General features: G+C 44.6%; 1 protein-coding gene across 1 annotated transcript in view; it reads right to left on the reverse strand.

The window, feature by feature from the left end:
* The window catches only part of DNAAF11 (dynein axonemal assembly factor 11), a 408,750-nt gene that overhangs the window by 305,740 nt on the left and 88,992 nt on the right, over window positions 1-14,018 (reverse strand). The window contains exons 2-3 of the mRNA XM_069621647.1: window positions 11,078-11,245; window positions 522-599 (exon numbers count right to left, since the gene is read on the reverse strand). Coding sequence (XP_069477748.1) covers window positions 522-599; window positions 11,078-11,245 — 246 coding nt within the window. The remainder of the gene's footprint in view (window positions 1-521; window positions 600-11,077; window positions 11,246-14,018) is intronic.

A 14,018-nucleotide genomic window follows, 5' to 3' on the forward strand; every position in this document is an offset into this window, starting at 1 on the left:
AAATAAATTAACTTTAGGCCATCCTTGCTAATTGGCCCCTGAGTAATAATACCAGTTGAAAGAGGATGGAGGAGCTTTGGTTGAGTAAGTAGTAACTGTGTGCATGAAGAGTTCTGAAGAAGGATGAGAGATAGGTTTGCTTGCCTGGTTGTGATTGGATGGCTAGGGCATGTGCAAGGAGAGTAAATAGTACTCCGGTCTGTTCCCCATAAGGACATGTGGTAGGTAAAAATAGTACTCCGGTCTGTTCCCCATAAGGACATGTGGTAGGTAAGTGTTTTTAAGTGACAGTGAGATTAAAGTGATACATCTAAAAAAATGCAAAGGCACAAACATCACATCTCAATATGTGACGTGCAATATATTGTGCTAAATGTATTGGGGCCTGTCATAGGACATGTTAAGAAACATATATTGGATATGAAAGTATACCCATCTCAAGATAATCTAGTACAATGGATCTGTATTTCTTAACTCTCTATGGGATATATATGTACATTAAGAAAATCAGATGAACTAACCTTCTAAATTCTCAATAGTTTCAACATTATTCAAGGCTAAGTTTAAATATTCCAGCTTCTTCAGCCTGCTCACATTTTCTGTAAAAAATAAGAAAACAATGGTTAATTTCTGAACGAAAATAGCAACTGAAATGCACATGAGATGTACAAGCTACAAATAACAGTGGTGTTACTATATGGTGGTGACAGTGATTGGTCCACGTCTGGCATGCATGCAAGAGAGCAGATCTTTGATTGGTAATCCCAGATTTGAGCTTGAAACACATCTTGCATGAGAGAAGGGCTCTACATCCATTCCAGGTCAATCACCTGAGGTCCACACCGAATTCCAGAAGGAGGCAAGTAACCTGCAATGCTAAATCAGGCCTGTGGAACCGTCGGAGATGTGCTGGAAGGTTTGGCACCCTGAGCCCGTTGTTGTCCCGCTGGACCCTTGATTTTGTATCGATCATTGAAGGCCTGCAAGGGTGCTTTGACCCTTTGGACTATTGGGAAGGACTACTCTCTGCAACTCCTTATTACACTCCCAAAAAGCCTCATCTGAAGTGTTCTGGGCCATCCAGCGAACTGACCAGCTCGAACCCAGTGTATCAGTTAGGGGCGCTGCCGTCCCAAGTTGACACTCGAGACTTAAGGAATCTCCAGCTTGTGGTCCTGGGCCCTCTCTCACCAGATAGTTCTAGATCCTTTGGGTCGCGATTTAAGAGTGTGCCATGCTGCGAGCAATTGCAGTCCCTGTGTCCCCCTGTTGTGGTGATGGTCATTGTGGGAGCCTTGCCTGCCTGCCCCCCATGCCCTGAGACGTGCTGCACTGGAACTGTCCTCTTTTCTTCACCGAGAGCTGAGAAAAAGCTGCTGTTCCACCACGGACAATCTCCTGTCCAGCAGTTGCTGAGATCCAGAGCGACGTGTAACTGAAGGTGTTCAACCTACAAGCGACCAGGCCAAAGGTCAGTGATTACTTGCATCACTTACTGGTGGCCCCCTGACACAGCCATTGTTATTTATGCATGAGAATCCCTAGAAAGATAATCACCTTAGCTGGGCTAGCATGTTCTCCCTAGCTATTCCCGAAACCCGAAAGTCGCTGTACCTGCAAGGATAGACTCTCCTCGAATAGTAGGACTCTGTTCTTCATCACCTCAAGCCCCTTCCTGAACTGCTACAGCTCCCTGAAGAGGACTCGCTTTTTCTCATTACGCACAACCGCGTATTTTCAACGCACTACAGTAGGTTTGAGCATAAGGCTCCCCACTTTGTAGGGCTGGACTGCTTAAGTTAGGGATCCATTCTGAAGTACTGCCTAATGCTATATTTGTGTTAACCTACCCTTCTATTGCAGGTTGTGGCTGTGTTTTCCCCTTTACCGCATTAGGTGAAACGTAACTCTATATATGTTAAATAGTGAAAGGTGTGTGCGTTAACTGTTTTATATTACTGTGGTTTATTTGTGTTTAATTATTAAGGCCTATGATAAATATATATGTATTTCTTTGTATACACTTGTCTACGTGTATTCTGTGGCGTTTTACTGTGTGTGCTCATTGTGGGCTTCCGATCACTCTCACCCCTCCTGAGACTTAGTTTTGACCGTCTGTCAAGCTACCGTGATTGGTCTGGCTTGTCCAGAAGTTCCCCTGTTCCACCAGGTCAGAGTTTAGAAATCCATATTAACATCTAGCAAGACAAGTTCATCAGCATATGCCAAGCTATTTACTCTCAAATGTTTTCATTTTGGTGAATAGCTCTTCCACTCTTGATTCTATAGCCAGAGGTCTGCAAGTTAGAGATTAAAAAGTAAGGGGGCTACAGTACCCCCTAGAGCAACCGGGATGGCACTAGACTGATCCCCCTGCTTATTCAATCTCGCCTTGACTGAATTTCACAAGTACAACGGCTGAATCATTCGTATGAGGCCACTCTCGATTTTCCACTTTGTTAGTTTACCCACAAATTGTTAATGTCAATATTGTCAAAAGCACCCTCAAGATCAAGAACTGCGATATAGAGTGATTTCCCAAACTTCCGGCCTATGTCGGAGGCACAGGCACATAAAGTTAACACACTCATAGTTGTCCTGACCCCTTTACAAAAATCAGTTTGCAATGGGCCGACTATCCTATTTGACTCAGCCCAACTACTCAAATCCTTCAATACATGTCTTGCAAAGATTTTGGCTGAGGAGTCTGTTAGCGCAATCGGGCAATAGTTCACTGGCATAGCTCTGTTATAAATAGGAACAATCAAGGCCCTCTGCCAAGAACCCGAAAACGAGGTACCTTCAGCAAACTGAGAGAACAACCTAAATAAGGTATCTGCCCACAAAACTGGATTTTCTTTGTCTATACAATTTGAGACCCCATCAGGGGCACTAGCTTGAGAGTTATTTAGATCTCCTATAATCCGCTCTATGTCAGTTGTGTCAAATTGAAATTTCCACCCAGTCCTTTCCATATGGTTTCCTTCACCTGATACCATATATACCGGATCCATCTTGAATTTTGTGGTCAGATACTCCACCCAGGCCCTCTCTGACATACAGCAGCTTTGCAAAATGAACTGTTGGTCATCAGTACCATTTAGAATTCTTCAAATTGCATGTGTGTCTTTTTCATGACGTTCTTAAAAAGTGCCTGATTTTTCTCAATATGCTTCCAGTTTATGAAACCTAAGCCAACTACCGTTTGCCAATCCTGACAGCTTTATTCTATTTTTTATTTCCGCACATGACAGCATTGGATAACACCCAGCCAGTGCCTTAATGCGTTGCCGCAGAGATTTGTTTCTGTAATTTATTTGATTGTCGAATGAATTACGAGGGCCAGGAATGATCGTCCCCGACAGGTTTGTTTGTTCCGTCATTGCAGATCCCAATTTTTACAAAACTCATTTGGATGAGTGCCGAGATCTTTATTTGCATTTGAGAGCGAATCCCACCACTTTCTCAGTCTGGTGTTTGCTCTATTGCCTAACCCTGCTCTTTTTACCCGTTAAAACAAGACATTTGGCACCCCGGCGATCCAATATCTTTGATAGGTCTAAATTTAGAATTAACTGAAGCATTGCATGGTCACTCCATTTAGTCAAGGTTGTTTCAAAACTACAGACATTAAAAGGGTCCACATTGCCCACAAACAAATAATCAATCGTAGACTTCCCTCCCAGATCCTGCCACGTGGTTGCATCCCTCAATTTGGCCTCGAATAATAGATTTGTCTGGAGAAAACTCCATCTGGTAAATAACGACAACCGGGCTCTACCATAAGAAATTCTTTTGGAGCGGTGGCTAAGGTCCGCCCTAATCGAGGTTTTACCCTCATCAAATAAAGCATCAGCCTCACTGTAATTGCAATTAAAGTCACCTCCCACAATGGTAGGTTTCTTTGGATACAGACGCTGCCATTTCACCAAGAGGTTTTCAATTTTGTTAATCAAAGTATCTATCTCTACGCAAACAGCATTACAATCAATGTTCAGTATTAAGGTATGTAAAAAAATATAATTTATTTGGTCAATAATCTTTGCTGCTAAAACAGCCTCTGACCTGCATGTCCGATTCTTAAGGGAGCGACCTTTGGTGTTTCTAATTGCGGTTAATAGCCCTCCAATGGGGCGCCCTCTTACACCTTTGTTGGATAGCTTCAGGTTTAACATAAACCCATCAAACACTGAGCAGCTGGTCAACCATGTTTCTTGTAACAGTACATAGTCATATTACTTAACGCTTGTACATTTTGCCAAAAAGAGTTGAAACCTTGTGAGTGCCAACTCACAACCCCAATTTTAGTAGCCTGGCCTAGCAGGTGGGATTGTCTGCAAGGTGTTTGCAAGCCATCCCCAGCCAAAAGACAATTGGTTCCTGTAGATGTGCCTGAATTGATCATTATCAAAATGGCAGGTTACAGTTACATTTCTTCTTGGCTCAGTCTCCTGATCTTATCAGACTGTACCATATAGTAACTCTCAAAGTCTTTTAACAAGATATCTTCCTGATGGAGAAACACATGATTTTCCACTAGCTAATTTCCATTGCGCCCCTTATCAGATAGATGGACAATTGTCAGACCTGCTGAAGACATGAAACAGAAATCCGGCACTGAAGAAAGCAGATTCAGGATCCTGGGCCTATTGATCGGGGAACCCATTGCTCATTAAAAACATATAAAAAAATGATAGGCCCGTAGGGGAAAGGCTCATTTTGAAGGCTTGCTACCCCAGCATTCCTTCGTCTAAGGTTCCAAGCCTGAGCATGATCAAAAAAAGTGCTGGAGTTTCTTGAGATGATCTTATCACCAAGGGCTGAGATGGAGTTAGCCCGAGCTCCATTGCCCCTTGGTAGCCAGCATCTCAAGCCACCAGATTCCAGCGCTCCCTGCTGATCAAGCTGTGTCCCCTTGGTAGATTGATGATGAACCTTTTCCTTACTAACAGACTGGCCGAGTTAAGTTGCTTGATTTTAGCGAGTATTATTTATTTATTTGAATTTGTAAAGTGCCAAACTGCCCTCGGGCATCGTGGCACTGTTAAGAAGGCTTACTTACTTACATAAGTGCATTAGAAGGCATGCATACATAAATGTTGCTTCATGCAGTTCCAATAAGTGCTTAACAATGGTTATATAAATTGGTGGGCAACTATATGGTGCCAGCCACATCTTACACAGCGGCAGCTACATACAATTGCGAGGTCAAAATCGGTAAGCAAGAGCATGGTGCCAGCCACATGTTGCATGGCAGCAGCTACAAACAGTTGTGAGGTCAAAATCGGTAAGCAAGAGCATGGTGCCAGCCACATGTTGCATGACGGCAGCTACAAACAGTTGCAAGGTCAAAATTAGTGTGCATATACATGTGCCAACCAAAAGTTGCAAGGTGGCAAGAACACATATATGCGTGGTCAGGGTCAATGGGTAAGTGCGTAGTGCCTGGCACAGGGTATAGAATCGGCAAGCTATACATGAATGCATGGTTAATGTCAACATAGCATAGCATGGGGCCAGTCCTATATTGGAGGATGGCAAGTTCATACTAGTACATAGGTTTCAAATCAACGAGCAGCAACGAGGAGCAAATCTCAGGTATGTCAGGCAGCTACGGACACTTAGTAGGGTGGGAGGAGAGGGGGTGGTACAGGCGACCAATGGGGGTGGGGAGGGTTTACAGTCACGCTGGGGACAGCGTAAGGGTGGGGGGAGAACAGTCACACTGGAGACAGCAGAAGGGGGAGTACAGTAACACGGAGGACAGCGGAGGGGTGGGAGGAGTACAGTCACACTAGGGACAGCGGAGGGGGTACAGACATACAGGCGACTGGTGTACAGTGGTTGACAGGGGTAGACAGGGCCTTACTCACGGGCCTTAGAAGGCGGGCCGGCATTTGCCTGCCGGCTCACCGGATTGGTTCAAATTAAGAACAGCAGGGCCAATAATGGGCGAGCAGGCTGAAAGCAGAGAGCCAGCTCGGGACACAGAAACAAAGAAGGTGGCCATGTTGGAAGGCCAGACAGCATGTAGCAAGGTGGAATAATCAATAATGTTACCAGGAACGGTCTTGGAGTCTGAAAGCAAGTGTCTCCAAAAGGCAGTACCCTCCCCACAATGAGAGGCAATAAAGGACACACCCCAGGAGGGAATGAGACCAAGACCAAGTGCAGATGATGTAATGGGTTTCATCTAATCAATATAGGGCATGCAAAAGACTCTGCAAGCTCCGAGAGCGCTCTGTCTGACAATAGCAAAGACAGTCATATTTATTACAAAACCACGTCACAAATCCTACACGCTATAGGGGGCACATAGTCTCAGGGATTGGGTGGCGTTGACTAAGCTATAGTTGATGCAGTGAAGAGCCGCTCCAGGATTGGTGGACATGCGCGTGGTGCCAACGTGGGGTGGATGGGTCAGCTGGGCTTGTCGGGGTGGAGCTGCCAGGCCAGGCACGGGCAGTGTTGATGATTGATGGCGGCACTAACACTTTGCCCTTGTGGCCACATGCACACAAACACTCATCCTTTAGACGATTCAAGTTGTCCTGTAAATCCTACAATATGTTACTCTAAGAAATAATAGGAGACCGGAGAAACAACATGCAATGTGAAGCTTCACCAATACATCAGTGCACTGTTACTTTTGATCTGTTGACCAGGTGTCATAAGCATAAGCCTGGGTGTATGGTCTGAGGGCACAAGGTGAGCTGCCTTGTCGTTCTGTTCTGTTAGATGTGGTGAGGAATTACTTTATGATATGTTAGTCCAGGGTTGAATACCTATATCCAAGGCCCATCAACTTGGGGTGAACTGGAGTACTACTGGATCAGTGGGGGTGCACCTCTGGCCCCTTGAGGCGGTGGGCTTTAGGACCAGGTTGTAAATAATTCATTTGGCCGACTATGGCGGCCTCGGACATGGGGGAGGTGAATACTTGAAGCGAGTGCAGCGGAATGAGGGGAGGTGAGGCTGTGCTGCCTGCACATCAGCAAGCCCTGGCGGGCCTTGGTGGGAGGAGGGGGAGATGGCCTTGTGGCTATGCGTGATTCTCTGTGCCTGGGCTGCACACTGTACCATACGAGGGGACAGTTAATAAAGTTAGTAACATTAGGATGATTACACATTTCTATTGCTTATACATTCGTGTACTACTTCATATGCGACTATGAGAGTCTGGCAGTGTCACATATATCACATAACATTAGTTGAATACATCTTGGTAATTACATAAGGCAACAGATGGATAACACATGAGGTAGCATCAGGTTGGGTTGTGTACTCAGGAGCATAGAAGCAATACTTTCATATGTGATTGTACATTTGCATTCTTGTTCATAACACTTAAACATGTCCCACTGTATGACACACAAGTATTTTTAGCAATGCTTTTTTGCCTTCCTTTGTACATTAGCAGCAATCGTTAGTTAGCAGTAGGTGGGCTCTCTCAAGCCCTTTCATTGAGTCTTCAAGGTGTCTTACAACGGGCTGAGGTCATTCTTGCTATATCAGTACTATAAGCGTTGTCCCTTTCCCAACACCTGTGTTATAATTTACACAACAACTCTGTGAATCGTTAGGCTTTGGTATGCAGTTAACGCTTCATTTGAGGGACGTGGGCAGGGGTTCATACAGGAAGGTTATTGACACCATATATTTTAAATGTTAGGGGTTTGATGCCAGGACGAGGTCTGTTCAATTGGGATGATTCCTGCTATTTTCCAGACTTGAACCATGAGTCAGGTCACTTTGGGGACAGTGATGTACTGCAGAAGGTGAATGATACAGTGTTTGTTCTGATACTCGATCGTGTCTGGTTGCTCGTGAGAACGGGCCTTCAGCGGATCTGCCATGGGGTGGAGGCGCAGGGGCAGTGCATGGCTCTGAGCGGGGGCCAACCTGCAGCTTTCGCAGGCAGGCTATTTCATTGGGGTTTTGGTCGCTTCTATCTAAAATGGAGCCTTGAAGCCTTCAAAATGGTGTCCATGGTATGTTACAGTCCAAGCCGATTGTTCCCGTGTGTCGATCAGCAGCCACCCTGCCACCCGAGCACAGGTGCATGGGGGCCGCTGACGAGCCACGAACCTCACATGGGTGGGGCATGTCGGGGAGGCGGTCCCATAGACCTATCCTCCCATACAAGGCGCACAACACACAGTGCAGTTCTTCTTTGCAAAGAAACTTTTTTAAATGCAGTCTTGAACGAAAAGCAAGCGCTCAGTGCGCAACGTCGATCGGCCCAGTGAAGCCTAGAAGGCTTACCTTAATTGCACAGGTGGAGCGTGAGAGTGGTCCCGAGGCCGCGGGGTGAGGGGAGAACCCATCAAGGAAGGTGGAAGGCAGCGAGGAGAGTGACCGATGCCGTGACCAGAGGGCCAATTTACGGGCCTTAGAGTATGGGCGTGGAGGCTGTAGGCCAAGCTCCAATTTCCACATACCGCCTCGGCAAGGTCTTTATCACCTTGACTCTATTGGCAGTTGATAGTCCCCCTTTTGCTGGGATTCTTAGTTTTTCATTCTTGGATGCAAGAAAATATTATGCAAGAATTTCCCAGAGCCTTTTTTATTCTGTTTTTTTGTCACCTTTTATGTTTTTAGATTTTTTACTAGACACATTTCGTCGTAAATCTTCCTTGTTTGTATTAACAGTTTCAGTCATAGTGCAGTTCCCAGAGGCGGTACTGGAGATGAGATCACAGTAAAGGGGAGTAGTAACTAAACCCCTAGGGGCACTTATCCCTGACTCCTCCTCCTTCGCCAGCACCTTGAAGATTTCACTGGAGACTGGCAGTGGAGCCAGCATTAGGGCCCTTAATTCAGCAAGAACCTCTGAATTTGCTCTCACCTCATAGGCCACTGTGTCATAAAGATGAATGAAAGATTGTAGAACCATATTTAATGCCCCCAGAAAACTAAGGCGGCGTCTGGGGAATCATTGCCAGCCGAGTCTTCTCCTTCAAAGGCAGAGAGGAGTGGTCAGTCCTCATTGAGAGTTCCAAGCCAGGTTCTAAATCGTTGGCAGAAGCCAAGGGGGGGCAACACACCCACCCCCACGGTACATGCCTGCACGATATAAGACAATTACACAAATAACATAGCCTATGTACCTTCAATGAGACACCAATTTGTATCAGACCAGACGCCATCTTTCACTAGGCCCGAAAACCATCCCTCTATAAAATCTGTAGCTCTCCCATCCCCAGCATCTCACACAGAAGGACCAAGCCATCACCACCCCAGGCCAGCTTCGCACGAGCCTTGTTCTCACGGAAGTCCAGCCGTTTAACATTGCAAATGTTTGGTATCTCGGAAGAACGTGAAACAGAGACAGGCCTCAGTACAAGTGCCCATCCATCTCCACTAAACCGTCCATGCCCTCTCAACCCCGACCCTGCCAGCCCAGGGAGCACCAGCTTCAACGCCCCCAATCCCTCTCAAGCTGATACACATCTGACCCCCTCGCCTTGACCATTGCAGAACACCCATCCCCAATCTAATCCTGTGCAGCAGTATATTCTCCTAAAAACAACACACGTCTGTTCGTATCATGGGGCACCAGGGAACATAGAGGGTAGATCAAACCCCCGGAGAGGCACCTGAGAGCGGGATCTGCAGTATCAAAGAAGCCCTGAATGTGGAGGTCGACATGCCAATATATTATTCCCTTTTTTCGACTGGCAAGCGGCGCCCAATGATGTTCTGGCATCCCCTATGGAGCAGGGCTTAGTATATGTCTTCTGCCAATCAACCCTGTCGAACCTGTACCCTATGTATTCCATCACTGATGATGCTTAATCCCTTTTTAATGTGCTGCCCGTGTAATTTTTGGCAGAGCGTTCTCGGGCAACAGAGTTCTTTGCTGGCATTGTTGATATGATATAAACTTTGTTATCCTTGCAACCTATCTTGTGGTCTCATTCCTTGACGGGGTGTATTATCTTATTTTTGCATTATTATTGGGACACGTGTATGAGTGGGTGCCTTCAATGTTAAACAAAATAATGATCCCATTTATGAGGCAGTACTATCCAATATATGCATTTGATATCTGCCAACCATATTCAAGAAATATTATTTTTTCACTGTAATGAGACTATTACCACATCTATAGTTTGTTGGATTCGTGGCTTTGCTGTATTGAAGAGTCAGTGAATGAACGGCACTGGTCTTTTAACCGCAATAACCTCAGAAACTATTGTTAAAAAACCTCATATTTTTGATCAGCCATATTTCTTCATAGGGCAATTGAGGTAAGCCTGCACTTTACTATTTTTGAAGGTTTTAGAGGAGAAGGCCTGATATCTTGAGATAAGATGCTATTGGTATATTTGATTTTGCTGGTCAGATTGACAGTAGTCAACAACTGGTTCCATCGAGTTACAGTTTCAGGAGGCGTTCAAAAAGGCCCAATCTATAGAGATTTTGATCTAAATGGAAGGGAAAGAGCACAATATTTGAATATCTTTTTATGTAACCTGACCAACCAGAATAAATAGATAATTCCAAAGTGGCTCAGCATGCTTCCATGCAAGGTTCTGATGGTTACTACAATCAACTGGTCTGAATGAATGGTGGCACTACCCTCCCTCAGGAAAAGGGACTAAAAGAATAATTGGTTGTGATGCATTCAGATTCTTCATGACAACCACACAACAGAGTAAATCGAATTTCAAGATATCTCAGCAACCCAACATGCAATGTGAACCAAAATTAGGCATGCACGCATGTAAAACACTGGTCCTAATGTTTATTATCTGCAAATAATCATGAAGGTTACTGAACCATTTACGCATTACCAAAGAAGATAAACAAAACTAAATAAAAACAGTTTTGTAAAAACTGTTTTGTAAAAACGTGCTAAAGCAATTATAAACAAAGTAAATAAAAAAAATAAAAAAACACATTTGAAGTTAAAATAAGTGCACTATTGCAGTGTTCAAAATTAGAGCAGGACTATCTGACAGTATTAGAAAATACTTTATCTAAATGTTCAAGGTCACTCACATTTATACATTCTAGCAATTTGCAATAACAAACATATGAAGATTCTATTGTAAAAATGTGTACAACATACCTATTTTTGGAATTAGGTTGTTTTGCAGATAGAGAATTTTTAAATCCCTACACCATCTATCGATGTGCTCTATCCTTTCAATTTCCTGTTGATGTAGGGAGATTTCTTCCAGTGAAAAGATTTCACAGTTATTATGTTCAGCCCGACGCCTGAGGAGATCCTCTGTAACTGAAAGAAAATATGAATTTAATTAAACTATTTAATTTCAATTAGAATCTTTTGGCAACTTCGTGTGATCTTTGTACTTTGGGCAAATAAAATAGATCATAAGAGGATGGTAACATTTGATTACTAGTCAATTGCATCTTTAGCATTGCACATAGAATATCTACTGAACATATTGCTTCTGTTTTTTTTCGCCTTTCTCCATCTTTATTTTCATTTTGGAAACTGCTATCTTTAGGTTTTGGTGATTGTATAATCTGGTGGTTCTGTTGGAGCAGTATATAGTACCTAAACTAGATATTATAGGACGATACCTTAGAACGAACACAGATACATCAGGATGGAAGGGCAATGACGATATATCAATAACACCTTGGCCTGCAAACTACATACAGGCAACAATGGACCACCAACAGAAAATAGGTAGCAAGGGAGTGGGGGCTTGCAAATTTACAGCACCAATACCAGAGTGGGGGCTAAAACACGCCCCCCCATTACACTACGTTCAAAGCAACACAGCTGGCAATGTGCCATCACCCATAACAATTAGATGGACAGGAAAGAAAGAACCAGTTAATTAACAACTGGTAACGTTCTTTCGACTGGATGTTCCTCCAATGTATTCCTCATCTTTAACATGTAGTGTCCAGCTTTGGCTGCTTTGGAAACATTTTCGGCAGAGGGCGTCCTGCATCGATTCGTTGAGTCGATTTCCCTCTTAGGCCTCCGTCGAGGGTGATGTTATCGGCTGTTATAAGTAGCACGCACGGCGCCCGTTGGCCTCAGTTCTGGTTTTCCCCTCCTCGTGTTAGCGAAGTTGCCCGTTAGTACAGGCTGGCAATACTCAGCCTTGTTGGAACGAAAGCTGAAATAGCATGGGGAATTCTACAGAGGGGTTTGTGGGAGGGCGATGAGGAATACGTTCTAGGAACATCCAGTCGAAAGAACGTTACCAGTTTGTAAGTAACTTGTTCTTCGAATGGATTGTGTCCTCCAACGTATTCCTCATCTTTGACAGACTCCCAAAGCAGTATCCAAGACTCAGACTCCCAAAGCAGTATCCAAGACTGTAGAGGGGTGGAGAATTTAGATTTGCCAATTGTCACAGGGCAGAATAAAGTACCGCCTTACCAAAAGCGACGTCCTGTACGTGGGAAGTATCCAAGCAATAGTCCTGAACATGTGAAGTATCCAAGCAATAATGCTTGGTAAACATGTGCAATGATGACCACATTGCAGCATCACAGATGTTTTGAATGGAGAACCCCCCTTTGCAGGGCTGTGGAAAAGGCCATGGCACTGGTGGAGTGTGCCCCGCAAACCCTCTGGTGGCTCCTTGCCCGCCAGTCCGTAACATTCTGAAATGGTTAGGATGATACACCTAGACAAAGTCTGTTTTGAAAATGTTTGCCCTAATTTGCGTCCAGTATATCCTATAAAGAGCTGGTCGTCCACTTTCAACTTGGACATCCTAGATAGATAAAAGCTTAAAGCTCTTCTAGGGTCCAATCTATGGAGCCTTTCTTCCTCTTTACTGGGATGCGGCAGAGGATAAAATGCGGCAGAACGATTTTCTGATTTAAATGGAAGTCTGATACTATCTAAGGCAGAAAGGATGGTTTAACCCTCAACACAACCCTGTCCTTATGGAATACGGTAAAGGGTGGCTTGGAAGGGAGTGTCTGTAACTCACTCACTGTACGTGCAGATGTTCGAGCAACCAACAGTATAGTCTTGAAGGTTAACAACCTCAAAGCACATGTGTGCAAAAGTTCAAATGATGCACACATTAGGAATTTTAGGACCAGGTTAAGGTCCCAAACTGGAACATGAAAAGCAGAAGGTGGGAACACATTTGTGAGCTCTTTCAGAAATTGAGTCACCAATGGAATTTTGAAGTAGCAACATTTCTCCGATGAGCACTTGAATATGGAGAGCCCTGCTAGATAACATTTAATGGTCCCAATGGGAAGACCTTTGTGTGCTAATGAAAGCAGAAAGGATAACACTTTCGGAATCAAACACAGAAAAGGATCAATATTCTTTTCCCTGCACCAGTCGCAAAACTTAGTCCAGCGGCAACGATACAGAGATTTTGTTGCTGGCCTTCTTGCCGAAAGCAACACCTCCATCATATCATCCGGGAGGTCCTAATCCTTGTATCTCAACCTTTCAGAAACCACGTGTGAAGGTTGAAAGTGTTGACCTCTGGATGGAGAACCCGGCCCTCCCTTTGTGAGAGCAGGTATTCTCTTTGTGGAAGAGGTATCGGAGGACAGATGGACATGTCCAGAAGGTCCGGGTACCATGTCCTCCTGGCCCAATCTTGGGCAATTAGGATCATGTGGCTCCAGAACAGTCTCAACCTCCTGATTACTTGAGGAATAACGGGGACCAGCGGAAAAGCATATAGCAGTGGAAAATCCCAGTCCACTACGAACAAGCCTCCTAGAGCTTTTCTCTGAGGAAATTCCCTTGAGAAGTACCTTTCGCACTTCCGGTTGATCCCGGTCACAAATAGATCTACTTGGGGGGGGTTATCCAAAGGGCCAAAATCTCTTAAGGACTTCCTGAGCTAACTCCCACTCGTGGGATACTGTGCTCTTCCATGCTCAGAGCGTCCGCTGCAGTGTTCTTCTCCCCAGCCAAGTGAATTTCTGATAGGGAGATTCCTTCTCGAATTGCCCAGTACCAGAGCTGCATTGCCTCTTTGCACAGTGGTAGTGAGCCTACACCTCCTCTTTTGTTGAGGTAATGCATGGCCACTGTATTGTCC

The sequence above is a fragment of the Ambystoma mexicanum genome, chromosome 5q (assembly GCF_040938575.1).
Source record: "Ambystoma mexicanum isolate Mex_15411 chromosome 5q, UKY_AmexF1_1, whole genome shotgun sequence".
NCBI classification, from domain to species: domain Eukaryota; kingdom Metazoa; phylum Chordata; class Amphibia; order Caudata; family Ambystomatidae; genus Ambystoma; species Ambystoma mexicanum.